General features: G+C 41.0%; 1 protein-coding gene across 2 annotated transcripts in view; it reads right to left on the bottom strand.

Moving 5' to 3' along the window:
* Window positions 1-3128: 3128 nt before the first annotated feature.
* CHD1L (chromodomain helicase DNA binding protein 1 like) overlaps window positions 3129-21056 on the bottom strand; it is a 52413-nt gene continuing 34485 nt past the window's right edge. The window contains exons 11-19 of one of the 2 annotated variants that reach the window (XM_036863874.1): window positions 20435-20600; window positions 15855-16003; window positions 14869-15032; window positions 14112-14317; window positions 12935-13033; window positions 5944-6014; window positions 5725-5839; window positions 4527-4635; window positions 3129-3572 (exon numbers count right to left, since the gene is read on the bottom strand). In XM_036863874.1, coding sequence (XP_036719769.1) covers window positions 3494-3572; window positions 4527-4635; window positions 5725-5839; window positions 5944-6014; window positions 12935-13033; window positions 14112-14317; window positions 14869-15032; window positions 15855-16003; window positions 20435-20600 — 1158 coding nt within the window. In that variant the 3' untranslated portion in view covers window positions 3129-3493. The remainder of the gene's footprint in view (window positions 3573-4526; window positions 4636-5724; window positions 5840-5943; window positions 6015-12934; window positions 13034-14111; window positions 14318-14868; window positions 15033-15854; window positions 16004-20434; window positions 20601-21056) is intronic. The other variant, XM_036863867.1, reaches the window with a different exon arrangement.

Below are 21056 nucleotides of genomic sequence, written 5' to 3'. Positions count from 1 at the left end.
GACCACCAGGGAAGTCCCTAGGGAGTTTTTTTTTTTTCTTTTTTTTAAATTAATTAATTAATTAATTTAATTGGAGTATAGTTGCTTTTTTTTTTTTTAGTTAATTAATTAATTTATTTTTGGCTGTGTTGGGTCTTCGTTTCTGTGCGAGGGCTTTCTCCAGTTGCGGCAAGTGGGGGCCACTCTTCATCGCGGTGCGTGGGCCTCTCACTGTCGCGGCCTCTCTTGTTGCGGAGCACAGGCTCCAGACGCGCAGGCTCAGTAGTTGTGGTTCACGGACCTAGTTGCTCCACGGCATGTGGGATCTTCCCAGACCAGGGCTCGAACCCGTGTCCCCCGCACCGGCAGGCAGACTCTCAACCACTGCGCCACCAGGGAAGCCCGGGAGTTCTTTTTAATGAGAGTGACTTGACCTTGTTTATAAGTCAATGGAAAGATTCTAATTTAAAGAACAAACTGAATATATAAGAGAAAGTAATTGGTAGAATAACATTCTTGAGAAGGCTGGAGGGGACAGAGTTCACAGCAGACATGGGGGAAGGGGGCAGCTGACCTTTTTGTTAACATAAGGGAAGGAAAGGATAGAAGGATCATTGTTCACTTTCTGGCTGGTGAAGGTCCTAGGTTTTTAAGCAATCTTTGCTTCCTAAAATGAAATCTCAGTTCAACTTTGTCTTATAACTAGTGTCATTTCCTCTCATGTTCTGGCATTTAGTTGGTTGGTTGTCTTATTTGCAGTGTGGTTGTGAGTCTTCACCTTAATGCCACTGGTATTTGAGTGAGAAGTTGGGAGAAGCTTCAAAGGCCAGTTGCTAGTCAGACGCCATAAAAATGACAAGTTTGTATATTCTCAAGTTTTACATTTAAGTACTTAAGCCATCTGGCATTTATGATATATTCAGGAAGTCTAATACTTTTCCCAACTTGCTAGCCAGTTATCCACATACCATTTTCAGTTCAATATTTGAGTACCTATTAATTGATTTGTGTGATAGGGAAAATAAATGAGAAATCACTTTTCTCAAAGGCCTTAGTATTTAGGCAGTAATTAAATAAATATACCAATGAGTATAATATGTCAACAAATTAAGTGCCATAAACCCAATTATCATTTGTAGTTCAACCACAGAGAGGTTAGATTTTTCTGGATTCCTAAAGAATCAGATTTGATAGGGGACAATAGCGGAGATATGAGAGGGGATTTAGAGGGTGCAGGGTGTCCTGGGAGGGACCAGAATGAGCAAAGGCCCAAGCAAGGAACTGTAGGATGTCTTTGGGAAATAAGGTTAAATTATGGTGGAAGATAAGTAATGCTCGAGTGAGTTTATTCTTCACTTAGTAGACAGCAAAAGAAAACACACTGGCCTAGAGATGGTTCAGGGCTCTAAAATGGGTGATTCAAGCTATACTTGAAGAGGATTAATTAACTTAGAATGTAGTTTAGATTGATGGGACAAAAAATTAAACAATAGGCATGTTACAAAGTGAAGGAAAGTTTATTAAAAATCAAGAAAATATGTAAGATTGTACATAAAGAAAATTTCAAGTTTAAGTTCCTCACTATCTCAATAAGCAGGGCTTTTTAAAATTGATGTTTATGGTACAAACTTCTCCACAAAGGCTCATCAGTGAAAACAATCTTATATTGTCCTCTTGGCCCTACCTTGGCCTCCTCAGAGGGGAGGGCCAGATGGCATCAAAGATGCTGCGGAAGAAATGGGACAGAACCCTTGGGATAAACAAAGTAGGTAGCTTCTCTCATTCTTCCTTCCCAGACAGTGACACCCTTTGATGGGAAGAGTGAAGGGGTTATGAGACAGGAAAGACGTACGGAGATAAAGCAGAGCAGCATTTTTGACTGATGAGCTAGAAGTCAGAAAGGAAAGCAGGGGACTGCCACTAACAGGTGACCTCATGTTTAAGGGAGAAAGTGCTACATGAGTTTTCTGACCTCTTTCCGTGTTGTTTTGCCCAGTTTACCAGGGGGCAGACAGCCATGGCCCAGGGCCTTCATCCAGAGAAAAGGCCCATACGGTTGGAGCAAGTGGGACAGTATAGGGTGAAAAGAAGCCCCTTTCTTTTCAAAAAAAATATCTGTGTCCCTAAAAATGTCTGTTATACACCCTTTGGGGGTGAGTTCCCCGCTCTGATGCCCCTCGCAGATGTTCAGAAACATCTACAGCTAGCCCTAGGCACTCTGATATCCAAAGGAAGTACAGCTTTTCAGGAGGGTATACAGCTTTCGGACAATCAAGTTTTCTTTGCATCTGCTTATACCTCACCTGTTTGGACTCTGGCTGCTTTTGAAGGCCCGGCAGCTTACTTATGCATTAGCTTAGATTTCTCTACATTCTCCCTTTTTGGAGTTCCAATTCTGCTTCTAAGACTTAAGATGCCAGTCAAGAGGTTAAAGTTATTATAATCACCCATGTGTCAAGGGCTGGTGGTTAAGAGTAATAGATAGGAGGCAATAAAAATGAAAGTTCAGAAATTTTAGGAAAAACAAATTAAGGAATCCTGAATTTAGGGTCTAATAGGTCTTCAAAACAGATGCTAAATTGTTGAAGGGTGAAGGAGCCGAGGGGGAGTCAACTAGAACAGTACAACCCAGGTGCCAACAGCACTACTCTCCTTAGAAGGTCATGGTCCCAGCTCTTGAGACTTATGGCCTCAAAGCAGCAGCAATCAGGCTGGCTGAGGCTAGTCAGCCAAGACTGAGACTTCATGTACAAGGTGTGAAAAGCCATAGCTTACATGGGTGTCTCCTCCTAAGACTCCTTCTCCTGTGGATCTCTGCCCCCTGCCCTCCCCAGTCTGACATTCGCTGTCAGCTTTGTGCCATTTCCACAGTTCCCTTATTTCTTGAAGCTGAACTGATTCGGTGGGAGGGGGAGTGATCCTCTGGTTTCTCTGAAGTCACATTTGACAGGCCTCTGGGCCAACGTGTGTTCTTCTAGCTCTGAATGCTGAGCAGGATGAAGAGAAGGGCAGGAGGGGCTCCACATGTCTGGATCAGGAATCTCATTTCTCAGCCTTTCCCCTCGGAGACCTATCTTTCCAAAGCACGAATTGGCTGAAGGTGCGTCCTTCCCCTAGAGCCACCCTGTTCTCCTATTACCTTTCCTTTCTCCTTAGTCCACTCACCTTTCTCACTATAAAGAAATCAGTCTGATGGAGGGGACGAAAACTAGATTGAGGGGAAAGAAAGCAAAGAAACCATTAGAGACAGAAAATGTATTTATTATTAGGCAAATAGCTGTGCAAACTGGGGCCCTGGCAAGCTGCCAAAGGATTTTCCCAAATATCTTGTGCATCCCTGTATTACACGTACCACATCAGTAGCACATCCAGGAGAACAAAATTAGAATTCAGAAAACAGAGTAGCTCAGAGGCCCACCAGATCCTCATTCCTTTTTGAAATATTCTATTACAGTAGCTTTGAGCAAACATCTTAGCTGGCTGCTGAAGGCTGGATCTGATGCTGAGCCGATTGTTAAGGCACCAGCTGTCCTAAGGAGGAAGATGAGGCCTGTGGATGAAGGATGGCAGCCTTGCTTCTAGGAAAGTAGTAGCTGATAAGGATGGTCAAGGAATATATATTTCATCACTTTAAAAAACTTTAAAAGTTTTTAAAATCAACTTTACTAAATCTACTAAAATCAGCTTTACCAAAACTACTAGTTCTTTAGTAATTATTGAAATAACCACTCCAGAAGTAGCATGCCTTAGTTTCTTTTTACCATATCATAAATCTTTCCAATATTGTTAGTACTTATTACTGTAGAATTATCTGATATACTAAAACTCTTTTGATACTGCTTGAATTGTGCAAGTGTATAAAACATAACTTCTCTGCTAAGTTTTTACAGTGGTTTAAATAAACCACCACTGAGTGAATTAATTTCAGTTAAGTATCTAAGTAAAAAGATGAAGTTTCTGTATAATTATAGCACTTGGGGGCCAATTCAGCTTCTTCTAGTAATTCTGGACTCAGTATAGTCCAAACAATGCTAACTTATACAGCAAGCAGGTCATTAGAAGAAAATACTAGTCCAGCAAAACTAGATTATATCCTCATGGTCAAAATGAATTTCACACTGCTCCTTAAGAATACATTGAATGGGTTCAGAAATAAAACAGTTCACTTGTTTGTCTGCTTGTTGTTATTTTAGTGAACAGAGTGAAGTTCTTAGAATCAGGCCTTGGTCTATGGGCCTGAAGGATCTCCAGAGAATTGATGTGAAAAAGATTCAGTATGTTAGCAAATGGCAATTCTTCAATTAATTCCCCTCTTCATGTATCTTTTAATTTCGCTGTTGGCACCCAGAAATGCTTGGGTATATTTACCTCCTTGGATATATACAAGTTAGAAAATGCGTCTTAGTTTTTTCTCATTGAAGAGGGGTAGACTGAAAAACATGGCAGAAGAAGACTTGGCCTTGGTTTAAATAATGACACCAGAAAAATGCAAGGCATTTTCCCCTTTTGAGCTGGAAGTGCACATCATCAGGATAACAAAAGGATACATGTAAGTTGGGATGCCTCTTGAGGCCAAGTGTTTCCGAATAAGTCGCTCAGTACCATACCAGTTAAAACCTTTCGTGGCATGTCCAATGCGTGGAAGATGGACACTTGCTGTTAAAAAAAAAAAAAAAAAGATCATGATGTCTTCATTCATCAAATTGATTAATGTGTATAAAATATACATAGGAGATAATAACATATTCTGAGTCACTTTGTGGTTTCCAATGAACAAAATGTATATAATCTTGGTGTGTCCCACTCAAAGCATATGATTATAATGTCAAAAATATTCTGGGGAGGGGTTGTAATAGGGGAAAATTAAATTAATTCTATTGAACACAAGGACCTACAGGCTCTGGAAATAAGTAGGTACTATGGAAATAAAATATGATCAATGATCAAGATGTAATTAAAATAAGCAAAGATTCTTTAACAAGTCAAGGAGACTTCCCTGGTGGCGCAGTGGTTAAGAATCCGCCTGCCAGTGCAGGGGATGTAGGTTTGATACCTGGTTCGGGAAGATCCCACATGGTGCGGAGCAACTAAGCCTGTGTGCCACAACTACTGAGCCTGCGTTCTAGAGCCCTCGAGCCACAACTTCTGAGCCCCCACGCCTAGAGCCTGTGCTCCGCAACAAGAGAAGCCGCCGCAATGAGAAGCCCGGCACCGCAACGAAGGCGTAGCCCCCGCTCGCTGCAACTAGAGAAAGCCTGTGCACAGCAATGAAGACCCAATGCAGCCAAAAATAATAAAATAAAATAAATTTATTAAAAAAAAAAGTCAATCAGTTCAAGAAACTCTGAGACACACTGGGCTTAGAAACAAAATTGAACTCGGGTTTTTGGCAGAGAACTGTCTGCTAATGCGGACTGGGACTCTCCAAGAGGCATTTCACAACTGCATTATGACCAGTTTACTTCATCTCTGGTCCTTTACTTCCTCATCTGTAAAATGATACAGATACCCAAGTGGATGCAGGCGGTCCACAGAGATAATGGATACAAAAGTGATGTAGAAAGGAAAAGGGCTTTGCAAATACAAGACGGGGAGGTTGTTACTTCTGTGATCTCTCATACTGGGGCTTACCTTTACCATGTATGTTGAATGGGGTCTTGACATTTCTTACCTCCCTTTAAAAATCACATCATATGCTTGGGAACAGAAATTCATCTATCCCTGAGCACAAGTGGAAGAGCTTACCTTTCTTTTTCTTTGCTGCTAAAAATATCTTCTTCAGGCCCTCGTCTAGGGCTGCCATCTTAATGCCAGACAGGACATTGGCACGATCACGGTGCTGGGCCACAATCAAGGCCAACTAGGAGGAACGATCATTAACTGGGTGGGAGCAGGAGTAGTTTCAAGGGGAGGTGATGGGAGTCAAAGTTCAGCTCTGATAAACTGATGTGGTTTTTTACTTACCAAATCTTGCCCTTTGTTTCTTGACTCTTTATCATCAATAGGAAATAAAAGGACACCTCCCAAACTCAAATCTGAGGTAAAACAAAAGGGAGCAACAGAAAGAACACAAAGTTCACTACAGAATGAGATCCCTGAGGAAGGACTATTCTGAATCCTCCTATGTCTTGCCTTTTCCAAATCGACTCAGATATGGGTAAGAGTGGCACCCCTGTCTTGTTCCTGATATTAGAGGAAAAGCTTTCAATTCTTGTGGAATATGATGTTAGCTGTGGGTTTGCTGTATACGGCCTTTTATATTATACCGAGGTATGTTCCTCCTACACCCAATCTGCAGAGGGTATGTTATCACGAAAGGATGTTGTATTTTGTCAAATGATTTCTCTTCATCTATTGAGATGATCACTTTTATCTTTCATTCTATTAATGTGGTGCATAACATTTACTGATTTGTGTATGCTGAACCATCTCTACATCCCAGGGAAAATTCCTGCTTGGTCATGGTATGTAATCCTTTTAATGAGTTCCTGAATTAGGTTTGCTAATATTTCATTGAGAATTTTTGCATCAATGTTTACCAGAGATATTGGGCTATAGTTTTGTTTTCTTGTAGTGTCCTTATCTGGCTTTGATATTGGTAATACTGGCCTCATAGGATGAGTTTGGAAGTGTCCCCTCCTCTTCAATTTTTTGGAAGAGTTTGAGAAGGACTGATGTTAATTCTCCTTTGAATGTTTGGTAGAATTTGCCAGTGAAGCCATCTGGTCCTGGAGTTTCCTGTGTTGGGAGGTTTTTAATTACTGAGTCAATCTCTTTACTCATCATTGATTTGTTCAGACTTTCTAGTTCTTGCTGGCTCAGTCTTGGTAGGTTGTAGGTTCTATGAACTTATCCATTTCTTCTAGGTTATCTAATTTGTTGGTGTACAATTATTCATAGTAGTCTCTTATGATTCTATGTATTTCTGTAGGGTCAGTTATAATTTCTTTTCTGGTTTTATTTGAGTCTTCTTTTTCTTAGTCTTGCTAAAAGTTTATCAATTTTGTTTATCTTTCTGAAAAACTAGCTCTTAGTTTCCTTGACCTTTTGTTTTTCTGGTCTCTATTTATTTCTGCTCTGAATTTTACGGCCTTTATTCTGCTAACTTTGGGCTTAATTTACTCTTCTTTTCTAATTCCTTGAGAGGTAAAGTTAGGTTGACTATTTGCGATCTTTCTAATTTCTCAATATTTGCATTTATTACTATAAGCTTCCCTCTCAGAACTGTTTTTGCAGCACCCCATAGGTTTTGGTATGTTGTGTTTCCATTTTCATTTTTTTTAAATATTCTTTGATTTCCCTGTTGATTTCTTCTTTGACCCATTGGTTGTTCAAGAGTGTGTTGTTTAGTTTCCACACACTTGTAGATTTTCCAGCTTTCCTCATTTTATTTCTAGTTTCACACCATTGTGAACAGAAAAGATACTTGGTATGATTTCAATTGTCTTATTTTGCTAAGACTTGTTTTTTGTTCTATCATATGATCTCTCCTTGAAAATGTTCCACGTGCACTTAAGAAGAATGTGTATTCTGCTGCTGTTGGATGGAATGTTCTATAGATGCCTGTTAGGTCCACTTGGTCAAATGTTTGGTTCAAGCCCATCATTTCCTTGTTGATTTTCTGTCTGGATGATTTACGTATCACTGAGAGTGGAGTATTGAAGTCCCCTATTATTATTGTATTGTTGTCTATTTCTCCCTTCATATCTATTAATATTTGCTTAATGTATTTAGGTACACAGATGTTACATGCATATATGTTTACAACTGTTATATCTTCTTGATGAATTGATCCCTGTATCATTATATAATGACCCCTTTGTTTCTTATTACCATTTTTGGCTTAGAGTCTATTTCGTCTGATATAAATATAGCTACTTCCACTTTCTTTTAGTTTCCACTTGCATGGAATATATTCTTCCATCTCTTCACTTCGAGTCTACATGTGTCTTTAAGGCCCAAGTGGGTCTCTTATAGGCAGTATATAGTTGGGTCTTGTTATTTTTATCCATCTAGCCACTCTGTGCCTTTTGATTGATGAATTCAATCCATTTGGATTTTATTTATTTATTTATTTATTTATTTATTTTTGGCTGTGCTGGGCCTTCATTGCTGCACATGGGCTTTCTCTAGTTGTGGCGAGTGGGGGCTACTCTTCACTGTGGTGCGTGGGCTTCTCATTTAGGTGGCTTCTCTTGTTGTGAAGCACGGGCTCTAGGCACGCGGGCTCAGTAGTTGTGGCACAGGGTCTTAGTTGCTCCGCAGCATGTGGGATCTTCCCAGACCAGGGCTCGAACCCGTGTCCCCTGCATTGGCAGGCAGATTCTTAACCACTGCGCCACCAGGGAAGTCCCCAATCCATTTACATTTAGAGTAATTATATGTAAGGACTTACTTACTAATGTCATCTTGGGCTTTCCAGTGGTTTTGTATTTCCATTGTTTCTCTTTCCCTCTGTTTTCTGCCTACCTTTGTAAATTGGTTATTTTTTGTGGTGGTATACTCTGGTTCCCCTTTCTCTGTGTTTCGTGGATCTGCTCTAGGTTTTTGCTTTGTGGTTACTATGGCACTTACATGAAACATGGACAGAACAGTGTTCAATTGCCTATAAAACCTCCACCCTTTTACTCCTCCCTTTTATATTATACATGTCACAATTTACCTCTTTTTATGTTTTTATATTATTCATTAGCAATTTATAGTAGCTATAGTTATTTTTACTACTCTTCTCCTTTAACCTTTACATTAGAGTTGAGTGGTTAACACACCATCCTAACACTGAGTTAGTTTTCTAAATCTGACTCTATATATTTTACCTTTACCAGTGTGCTGTGTACTTTCATATGTGTTCATGTCACTGATTAGTGTCTTTTCATTTTGGCTTGAAGAACTCCTTTCAGCATTTCTTGCAAAGCAGGTCTAGTGGTGGTGAATTCCCTCAGCTTTTGTTTGCCTAGGAAAGCCTTTATTTCTCCTTCATACCCAATAGATAACTTTGCTGGTAAAGTATTCTTGGCTGGAAATTTTGATCTTTCAACACTTTGAATATGTCATTCCACTCTCACGACCTGTAGTTTCTGCTAGGAAATCTGCTGATAGCCTAATAGGGGTTCCTTTGTAGGTTACATTCTTGTTTTCCCTGGCTTCTTTTAAGATTCTTTATCATTGATTTTTGACAGTTTCATTATAATGTGTCTTGGAGAAGATCTTCTTGCACTGAGATTACAGGGTGATTTATTAGCTTCATGGACATGTATGTCCAAATCTTTCCCCAGGTTTGGAAAGTTCTCAGCTATTATTTCTTAAAATAATCTCTTTGTCCCCTTCTCCTTCTAGAAGCCCAATTATTCTGATATTTGTCTTTTCTTGTTTCAATCTCATAACTCACATAGGCTTGCTTCGTTCTTTTAAAATTTCTGTTCTTTCATCTCTTCTGTGTTATTTCAAAATTCCTATCATCTCCTGAGGTCACTTATTCTTTCTTCCATATGGTTTCCCCTGCTATAGCTGCCCTCTATTGCATTCTTCATCTCATCCACTGACTTCTTCAGCTCTACAATTTGTTTGGTTTTTTAAAATTTCAATCTCTTTGAAAGGAAGTCATTATGTTAACATATTTTATTCCTGATTTTACTGAGTTGCCTGGGTCTTCTTGTAAAATTCATTGAGTTTCTTTATAACTGCTATTCTGAATTCTTTGTGAGTTAGTTAGATCATAATATTCTGTGCCTTTGAGCATGGTTGCTGGAGAACTGTCATTTTCTTTTTGTGATGCCATATTTCCTTGATTTTTCATATTCCTGGTACATGCTGGTGCTTTTGAATCTGAAGTAGCAGATATGTCCTAAACTCTGTGCTCATTACCTTCAGCAGATGGGGTATTATGTTCTATGGTTTTGGTATTATCTCAGTTTTTCCTATGTGTTTGTGCTCCACTCTTCTTGCTCTGTCTTGTGGCCAAATTATTAAGCTTTTGTGTCTTCTCTGATTCCTACAATTCACCAGGTTGCCTGCACACCTTTTTTACCCAGAAGGTGGCGCTATAACTCAAGTTTGTGGTTTCTTCCCTGCCCATCATCGACAGGACCTGTTTTGAGTGGGCTCCTGGTCTAGCAGAGCTCGCTTTCATGGACACACAGCGGAGCAAGCACAGGGAGCCAGCAGCAGAGTTGGGGGGAGGTGTGGGTTTAACACTTGGTGCATTGGGAGTGCCCACACACCTGGTAGGGAGATCCCCAGGGTGGGACCCCCAGGGGTCCCTGAGTGAACTTCCTACTGAGCACATGTCTTTGACACCATTTGAAATTCTTATCTGCCTCTTTCCCAATAGCCTTCCTTCCCACAGTCGTGGAGCTCCCACCTTAGTACTCCAGATGCTGGTGGAGAGAAACAGGTTTTTCCAGCTGTGTTCCACCTGACGAGGGTAGCTGGGTGCCTCTGCCAGAAAAATCAGCCCCTCGAAGTGTTTCCTTGGGGGGAGGGTTGATGCTGGGAAAGTTTCTCTTACCACCTCTGCTGCAAGCAAACTCATATTTTTCTTTTTCTCCAATGGTGTGCCAGAGTCTCCCTTCAGGAAGGCTGGACTTCTGCAAGTTCTGTGTGTGAGTACCTGCCCAGGGCAGCACTCACCTGATTTTTGCCCTACAGCAGTGAGAGGGGTCTAGGCAGTTTTGCTGGCTCCATTGGTTCCTTGCCTGTATGGAGGTTTGTCTGTCTCTTACCAGTTGCAGTGGTGGTTAAGTCTCCTCTTGGATCTCCCAAAAGACCCACCAAAGCACCTTTGTTCATGTATAGATGTCTAAACCATTGGTTAAAAAGGGAGATGAAAGAGGGAATGTCTTATGCAACCATGTCACCCCCTTCACTCCTGAATTTTTATGATCTCCTAATTCAATGCCTCTCAAACGCTGCCTACAAAGTACTCCTGTAGGCATTGGAGAGTGAATGCAAAACCCAGAGGCATCCGGGCTGGGAGGGGGTGGGGCACTATGAACGTAAAATTCCTTTACAAGAGTCTTATGTTTGTCTTAAACTATTCAAATATTGTATTCTACCATACTTACATATTTGTATTTGTATATTTTCCTACCTCATCCAAAGCAAATCAAATTCTCTAGAGAAACGTGCTAATTTAATTCTATGGCTTTGCATACTCCCAATTTTTTTTTTTTTTGGCCTACTCCAGTTTGAACCTTTTGTCCTCTCAATCCATCCTGCATACCCCAATTGTTCAAGTCATTCTAAAATATTTGCTCTGCTATGCCATTCTTCTACTCAAATCTCCCATATCTAGCCACTAGCTATTGGATAAGGTCCTGCCTAGAACGGCATCTCCCTGGACAAGTCATGTACGGTCTTCTATAATGTGGCCCAAGTCTCTCTGCTTTAAAATCTAACTAACTCTCCTCTATTCCTCAGCCTAAACCCTCTATTCCAGCCTGTCTGACCTACACAACATTCCCCAAAAACATTCGCTGTGTAGCTGCAGGGGTCATTCAATACCCCATACTGGGAATGGTGGAGTTACAGGGATACCAAAAAGAATGAGACATGGTTATGGACTCTCCTGCCGTTTCTCTCCACCTATTTAAATTCAACCGAACCCACCCTTCCAGGCCAAAGAGAACATTCACCACTTTCCATGAAGCCCTCCCTGATAATTCAAGCCCACTTTTCATCTACCCTGCTCTACCTTATTTCAATCCTTCTTCAGAAAACAGTGCACACTCCCATCTCTATTTCCTTACTGACCACTTATGCCTTAACACTGTGCAACCAGGTTTTACTTTTCACACTCTCTTCCAAGTGCTCCAAGGTTATGTGACTGCCCTTGGGGCAAATCCAATGGCCTTTTCCCAATGCTCATCCTCACTTCAGTGTCTGACACTACAGACCACTTCTTGACATCTCTCCTGCCTTGTACCTCAAAACACTACATTCTCAAGGTTCTCTTATTTTTCTGACAATTCCTTCTTTCTCCCCTTCTTGCCGCTGCTCTTAAACGGAGGTGTTTTCCATGCTCTATTCTCTGTCCTCCCGTTCCTCATCCAAATGGGAACTTCTCAGCCTGCATCTCTAACTCCGACCTCCTCCTGAATTCTCTCCTTTTCCAGCTGCCCAATCAATATCTAGATCTGGGTTAATTATTTCACACATATTAAACCCTGTAATATGTAATCTGTTTTAGTAGAAAGAGTATTCACTCTAAGTCCTTACATCCCCTTCTACCCTGGAGAAGTGAGCAGAAGAATTAGGAAAAAACCAATCTCTAAGAAATGTGAAGAGCCCTCCTCTATTGGGCAAGATCCTTTATTTCCTACGGAACTTGAGAGGCTAATCACAATAATCACTTTACTCCTCTTGCCACTTTGTGATCTCCACACATAACAGGAGGTGCCCTGGCCCCTCCCTATGCCAAGGGGGAATACTGTTCAGCTTCCAAGTTCCCTGCCCCGCACAACTCTATACTTCTACCTCCAGGGAGTGTTACTTCATAATACAACCTCCTTCCCTTCAGCACCCAGGTCTTGTTAGCACTTCAATGGTATGTCTCAGTTCTCTCCCACAGGAGTCTGACATTTTCAGGAGATATTCCCTCAAGACGATGGAGTGAATTGGGTAAACAATGAAATGATCTTCAAGCCAACACTTTAACATGCATGCAGGGATTGACATTTATCAAAGTACTTACACATTCATTCATTATCCTCATTATAGTCCCATGCGGTGGGTGGCGTAAGTATTATTCACAAATTACAAATGAGGAAACAGACACAGGGAGGGGAAGGGATTGCCTCAAAGTCACATATCAACTAGCTAACTGATGACAGAATTCGGACTCCAACCAGCTCTTCCGACTCTTCATCTAGTGCTTTTTAACGCACCTAATACTTGTCCTGAGTGTCCTCTCCCCTCTTCTCCCATCCCTAACCCTTCTCTCTGCTTTGCTTCTTACCTTTCATTTTCCCAGCCAGCTCATATATTTTTCTTGGCTCAGCAGATCTTTTTTCCAGAGCTGTGAATAAACCACCTCTGCCCCAGCGGCCAGAGTCATCTGATAGAAGAAAGAGAAAATTTTCTTCTATAGGAGGCAAAATCCAGTCCACAATTTAAAAAAACAAAGGTACACCAAAGAGACCTGTAGAAGAATGATTTTTCAAAGAGCAGAAGAAACTAATCTCCTGCACATATTATACACTGGACTTCTCAAATATGTTTAGGTTTTCTGGAATATTCTTGGCCATCACAGCAGAAAAGCATCAAAAAAATTAGTGTTCTGAAAGAGCAGAATCTCTGCAGTACTTCTGTAATTCCTGGGAGATGGCTGAGGAAAGATGCAGAGCAGACGTAATACAACAGCACACAACTCCCATTTTACAGGTAAGAAAGTGGAAAGGTTAAATGATTTATTCAAGCTGGTACTAACACAGCTAGTTAGTACCTGTTATTTACAGTCATTCATTCTTTCAATCATACTATAAATATTTGTTAGTATTACATATCAAGAACTGTTTTAGGCACTAGGGTTACAGCAGAGAACAAAAAAAAAAAAATCCCTACTCCCATGAAGCTATTTTCTAGTTCAGTGAAACAAATAAGCAAATACATAGGCAATACGTCAGATGGTGATGTATCATCAAGTAAAATAAGGTAAAAAAGTGGATAGAGAAGAATAGAGGGGTGAGGATGGGGTCTGGGCAATCAAGAGAGACCTCTCTGAGATGCAGACATTTGAACAATGCTTGATGTGGCGAAGTGGGGAAACAGGGCTCCAGACAGAGGAAGTAAAAAGTGCAGAGGTCATGAGGGAAGAACATGCTTGGAGTTTTGAAAGGATTCCTTTGTCTTATAGATGTTACCTCCTTGTACTCTCTTAAAAACCTTGTGCAGAGAACAGGGCAGATCTTATACCATTATACAGATAAGGAGGTTGAGGCCCAGAGAGGCTGGGCTGCTCAACCAGATAAACAAGAGGGACAAGAGTCAAATCCCAGTCTCCTGGTTCTAAAATTCACTCTTTTTGACCACACAAGACTACACTGGGGCCATTAATCACCCCTAAATCAGGGTTCTGCCTCATCTTCCCCAGACCTTGGTACCATAAAGACTCAGGCCCCACCACTTCTACCTACCTACGCAGTGCACGATGACAGCATCCTCCGCCCCAGCCTGTGGGTGGGTGACATCACCGCTTACATACTTGATGGAGGTCGAGTCTGGGTCCTCATAATCCAGTTGGGCAGAGCGCTCATCTTCCCAGGACTCCAGGTCCTCTGGTTCGCTCTCCTCGGAAGGCAGGCAGAAGGACTGGTAATCGTTGGACTGCCACCAGGCCATCCTTCAACAGGCCAGAGAGGAAAGGAAATTAACTGGGCTTATCACAATTTCCCTTGGAGCACATCTTGTACTGCTATTCACAAACAGTAAGTGGCAAGTGGAGATGCAATTAGAAAAACTCACCCTGTTTTCTGCCTATTTGTAAATAAACAAGAAGCCTTCCTGATTAGCCTAACTGCCTCCTGACTACACTTCAAAAATGAGCAGCCACCGGATGTCACTGTTTTTAAGAACATGTGACTAAAAGGGAATGTTCAAGTAAACTACTCTCGTTAGGCAGCTGAAATAAAATCCTAAAATTTTCTAGCTTCAACTGAATGCATCTTCTCTGCCTTAGGCACTCAGGGCTGTTCTCTTAAGTAGACTAACTGTTAAGGTTAAAGTTTAATCTTTAAAAATGTATTCTATTACCAGTAGGAACTACCAGCTTTACAGACATTTTCTGCAATTGTAAAGTGATGTTCAACTGTGGACTCACTATGCAATAGTGATTCCTTTACCAACTGGGACCCTCAGCTTTATTAATAATACAATCGAATAACACATACATACTTTTTCTTATGTTCTGCTTCTTCCTTTTTCCTCTTCTTCTCCTCTAATAGTTTCTTTCTCTTGGCTGCTGCTTCTTGTCTTTTCTTCCTCCTGTCCTCCAGCTCTTCTGGGCTCAGAATCCGCTTCCTTTTGGTAGACCCCTCCACAAGGCCGGGGATGAGAACCTGTAGGAAGAACAAGCTCCATAACCAGGAAAGTTGGGGGCTACCTGTTCCTTCACGAGTTTCATTCATCCCTAAAACACACTCTGAACAGAGGCAACGTGCTTAATATTTCACAAGACACTGCCTCTCCACGCCACCTTGGGTGGTGGGAAGTGGTAGCAAGACACTTCAATTAATACATCTTGTAGGCATGGTAACCAAGATACTGTGCTCTAAACTCAACCAAAGCACTGCCATGGTTAGTACAGCAATACATCATTTTGATTGATTTCATTAGGAATAAGGTACTTCAGAAAATAACTTTTTAAAAACTTGAAGGCATACCCTGCAGGATGCTATTTTAGGTTTAACCATTTTTAATGGAAATCTTCCTCAGTGTATTACATCATTCTGTCTTAAACAGAGTATTTCAACATCATGATTATCTTAACGATAACTAGCATTTAATGAGCACAGATTAAGTGCCAAATACTGTGGACATTACATACATCATTTATGATTGCCATCCTCTCTTAATGACATAGGGTCATGATTGTCAGCAGCAGGGTATGGTATTTTGGTGTAATACAGTGATCCCTTCAGGGGTGGCTTAGATAGACAAGGCTGCTAACACCTGCATTAAATGGTAAAATATACCCTCCTTGCTATTATTTTTATGCCAACCTCTTACACAGCTTTTATACTAGGGTACAGTCAATGATACTTGTATTTCAACAAACACTTACACACTTATTTCTTAACCAATCACTCCCAGCATCATTTTTTTTCTCTTAGGATGAACGTTTGAAAGAACTTATCCTTACATAAATTAATAGTTCTTACACTGCCTTTATTTCGGAGTAACCGGCCCTCTTGACTAGTCTTCTGCAAAAGGGTTTTCTCAAGATTCACCAGTTGCTCAAATGATTTTCTGTCTTCTTTACTAGGCTCCTTAGAATAATCTTTACCTTCAAATAAGTACATGTGGTTTTCTAAAAACATAAAACACAGAGAGAAATGTTAGATACTAAAGAAAAATAGATTGATTCTAGTCAAAGCAATAACCAGGGCGAACAAAAGAGCAGCCTGTATTCTAAACGGGCTAAGACTAGCTTGTGATGAAGGTACTGGATTTCTGATCTCACTAATGCTGATGGGTCTGGGATCCACATGGGGATCTAGTGTATTTACTTTTCAAAGGAGAGAGCACAGCTAAAGCCCTTTTGGTCCATCTCTAGATGGTCTGTGAGTCTCTGCTGGATGCCTCCACCCTGCTGAGTTCTGGAACACTCATCACTCGTTCATTCCACACTACTCCCCAGCATAAATCTCACTGACATTAAGATTATCTAGGGCTTCCCTGGTGGCGCAGTGGTTGAGAGTCTGCCTGCCAATGCAGGTGACACGGGTTCGAGCCCTGGTCTGGGAGGATCCCACATGCCGCGGAGCGACTGGGCCCGTGAGCCACAATTACTGAGCCTGCGCGTCTGGAGCCTGTGCTCCACAGCAAGAGAGGCCACGATAGTGCCAGGCCCGCGCACCGCAATGAGGAGTGGCCCCCGCTTGCCACAACTGGAGAAAGCCCTCCCACAGAAACGAAGACCCAACACAGCCAAAAATAAATAAATAAATAAAATTTAAAAAAAAAAACTGGAGCATTTGCATGGACCCTTCCTTCTGTTTCAACTATTAAAAAAAAAAAAAAAAAAAGATTATCTAATAAAGGTAACCAAAAGCATATTTTTTAAATTCCAAACACACCTTTAACACTCAACTTTTTCCCCCCTTTGCTGTAATATTAAAAGGAACAAGTAGAAAATCTAGGAGGGAATAAAGAAGCACAAAAACTATCCCTTAGATTTACAATATTCTTTGTAGATCTCATGAAGCATCTTCATGAGCCTCACCACAGTTCTGATATAACTAACCCCACTTAAGAAAGGGAAAACTGAGGCTCAGACAGTGATCACGAGACTCCCCAGTTCTCATTGCTCATAAGTGAAGAAGGCAGGATTTTCTGACTCTAAGGCCAGTGTGCTCTTTTCAGTACATTACTGTTCTCTATAGAAGGATGGAAAGGTAACAGGCCAGCAAATAACAATTACAGTAACAACAATAATGGTGACAGTGTAAACTTGAATAGCATTTTATGCTATGTGTTTTGCAACTGTGTAAAAGAGTAAAGCAGATACTAATAGCACCGTTTTACAGATGAGGACACAAAGGCTCAAAGAGGTTGGGTGATGTGCCAAGATCATGAATCACATGATAAAGAGAAATCATAACAAGCCAAGACTAGCAACCAGAGAGAGGTGAGACAATGATTCTAAAGTGAAACATATTTAATAGCACATGTTACCAAAAATGTATTTTCACAGCATTATAAAATCAGCTGTAAGTATGCTTTCCCCAGAGAGTAGGAAAGCAAAACATTTTCATTCTCAAGAGATCAATTGCTTCACACTTCTACCCAAATCCAACCAGCTGTAATTCTAATTGGCATTTGCTAATTAAATCAGCAGGGGGCTTTCAATGAGGTGCTCTATCAACAAGTGGAAAAAAAAAATAAAGAGCCGAGAAGTGTAAAATATCAACATATGTATCTTCATGCAATTCTCAACTTACGAACCTGATTTAAAAAAAAAGAAAAGCCTGGCATTCAAGATAAAGCCACCCTGTTTTCTATTTAATTTTGACAGGGGATGCTGTAATCACTAGTCTTTCATATTTATTTGTATTCTTTTAACCATGCTGTCTGTCTTCAGTCTGCAGCCCAGAGAAGTTTGGAGACCACAGGCTTAGACACTTATCTACAGCCTGCCAATGGAACCATCTACCACAGAGTGAACTCTATACTCATTGATCAAAGACAAAATTCCAAATTTTAATACAACTGGGAAATCTTTTCTGGCAGCTGGACTGCCTGAAAAAATATATATTTCTCAGTCCAACTGCCAAAAAAAATTGTAATTATCTTTCTGGAAAACAGTGAAATTTTATTTGTTCTACTAAACGTTAGGAAAATAGGCTGAAATTAATCTAGATGAGTGCAGAAATGGGTGCAAGCTTCAGTACTTAATGTAATCAAAATGCAACTTAAAAATAGGACCACATACATCTATTTCTTCTCCCACCTAAAATAACTACATGGCAGTAAAGGGATTTTAAAAAGATATATGAGACGACAGTGGATGAAAAGGTCAATAACTCTTTAGAAAACAGAAGTGGCTAGAGGGATGATAACAGAGTGAAAAGAACAGTGGAAGCAAAACACAGGTGCCTAGGCAAGGGGTGATTATAAGCACACAGGCCTTTTCAATCCCCCAAAAGCTTAGAACTTACCATGGATGAGGAACTGCGGGGTGGGGGAACTGAGAGAAAATCTGCACACCAAATACAGGAGTGCCCTGAACCCCTTTACTCACGTTGTCTCCTCAATCTGAGCAAAACAGGTTATTCCGTCCCTTACCCACCTCTTCCAAGAAAGATATTAAAGGATTCGTCTCTGGAGAAATGGAGTTGCCCAGAGAAAAGACTTCAAATACAGACATCTGGGAAGGTCTCTTTCAATGTGAAAGCCAGCTCACCAACCAGTGATGCTGGAATAAGCCCCAGGAGCCCATATACCTGCTCAGGCCAGAGCTGACCATCAGCTTTGGCATTTCACCAGCACACGTGAACAGACAGCCAGAGCGCACCAGGTATTTCAGGAAAACTGCCAACAAGGACAAGACAAACTTTTTAAAAAGAAGGAGAAGCAATCGGAGAAAAGAGAGACAACACAGGAAGTGGAGGAATACTTTGTTAAAAGCTACAATTAATATTCTCCCTGGAATACTTTTTAAAAGCTACAATAAATGTCCTCAGAGAGGATGTTATATCCCTGGAATGAGAACAAGACAGATTTAAAACAACAACAAGCAGAGAATAAGAAAGAGTTCTTGAAGCATAAAAATGGGATGCTAATATTAAAAAATTTAAAAGCTAAACTACGAGGAAAGTCAAAGAGCAGTGTCTTGTAGAATCACGCCAGCTGCTGACATTCCAATCTCCCCAAACATCCTATAAAAACCATACAGAACAACAGGGATAACAAAACCACCCTGAACCCACGCCTACTACAAAACTAGGAGGCAGAGAGTACTACAAACTTCAATTCGCAGGTAGGTAGAGAAATGAACATCTCAAACCAGCTGAGTCGGCTCCCAAGCCCACACTAGAGTAGAGAGTCAGGCAGAGACCGCCTAGAAAAGAGGCAGCAGGGTTCTAGCAACGTCAGACACAGATCAAATTTATCCCACACGAGGACACACCCCAAATGGGAAAATAATGAGGAAAGGTCTGAGACCCGGCAGATCAGAGCAGCGGCTACTAAGGAATTGAAAGGAAGGAACTAGAAAGTAGTTGCAGCTTACAATTTGGGAAGGCACTGCTTCTGGGGCAAAGAGATAACTTAAAAGGGGAAGACGTGCTTTGACAGTTCGGTGGCAAAGGGAAAGAAGGAAGCAAGTGATGGAACTTCAGGGTCCTACAGAAACAAAAGAGAATCACAAAACCAGAAGTCATGCGAGCCCACTCTCCACCCAATAAAAGGAAGCAGTGTTGGGTAAAGAAACTGCCCTTCTCTGTATGAATGGAATAAGGTACTCTTGAATTAAGAAGCCTAGGAAGACTATCAGACCTCTCACCCCAGTCCACACTGAATCTCTGTTGCCACTGGTACGGGAAAATAAAGTCATTTCAAAATAACCCTAAGACAACAGGGAACATCCTTACAAAGCTACTATGTGGAAAAAAAAAATTTCAAATCAGAAATTAAAATACTATAGAAATAGAAATGGACAAAAGACAAATGTTGACCCAAATCAGAAAAAAAAAGACAAGATCATCTCATGATCATATATATTGCTTCACTAGAAAAGTTAAAGTTAACGGTACCTCACTTCACAGAGCAGTGAAATGAAAAAATAGGTATAAGGCACGTAAGTTCACACTTAATGCTCAACTGGTGTTAACTATAACTTAAAAAATAACTCATTCTACTATTCAGAAAAGGGATCACTATGTGCAGCACCATACTAAGGACAGAAGGATTTACTAATAAACAAAGGAGAAGATGCTTGCAATCAAGGGAGGAAAAAACACAAATTAAAATCCTTGAGATTGATACTACCATAAGCATTAGTATCATCAATTTGGTTCAAAGTTCAGATACAAGGGAACAGCCAGACAATTTCCAATCAGCCTAGGAAGAGTTCTTGAACCATGTTAAGTCTTAAACAGTGTGCCCAGGATGAGAATAGGGCTGGGCAGGAAAAGGATGTCCCAGAAGCAGTATCCAGGACTTTCCCTGGGGACCCATCTCACTCATGTTCTAGCCTGGGGGCGCCGTGCCATTGGCTCTGCTCTCACCCCCCACTTACTTCCTTCCTCTTGTTCTCTGCTTCTTTCTTCTGCTGTCGGCAGGGCACCAGAGATCCACTGGCCATCTTTTGTTTCTCCCAGGATAGACTCCAGGTCTATTTCATCCATGGTGCTCCCCTCAGAGGACAGCAGTTTATCCAAACCGAATTTGAGTATCTCACTCAACTTGAATGAAGAAAACAAAAAGTCCAGTTGGCCCTCATGAAAACAAACATTGGATATCAGTGATTTGCAAAGTGGCTTAACGACACCAGGCGCATGCCTTCCCTGATGGTCAGCCTTCCTTCTCTCCCCATGACAGATGACACCAATGGGGCTGTGCTGTAGTTGGATGATGGGTAAGCAGAGAGTGATAAATGATAGTCAGAGATGCTGACTTTGACAATTCTCAATAAACAAAAAATCTGAGCCTCCAATTTTTTTTTTTTTTTGAATAACAGCCATTTCCTGCATTATCTTAGCACTTCTCATGGAGTCTTTTACACAGGCAATCCCAGCAGCCACATGAGAAGTCACAGACCCTGTTAGCTACTCTCCCATCCCTTCCACTGCCAAACTTCTTGGAATGAGAAGGCTACACGGGGTCCTTCTTAAGTGACTTCCTTCCTTTGGCAATTTTGT

The sequence above is a fragment of the Balaenoptera musculus genome, chromosome 1 (assembly GCF_009873245.2).
Source record: "Balaenoptera musculus isolate JJ_BM4_2016_0621 chromosome 1, mBalMus1.pri.v3, whole genome shotgun sequence".
NCBI lineage: Eukaryota > Metazoa > Chordata > Mammalia > Artiodactyla > Balaenopteridae > Balaenoptera > Balaenoptera musculus.
This window is presented reverse-complemented; position numbering and strand designations above follow the sequence as displayed.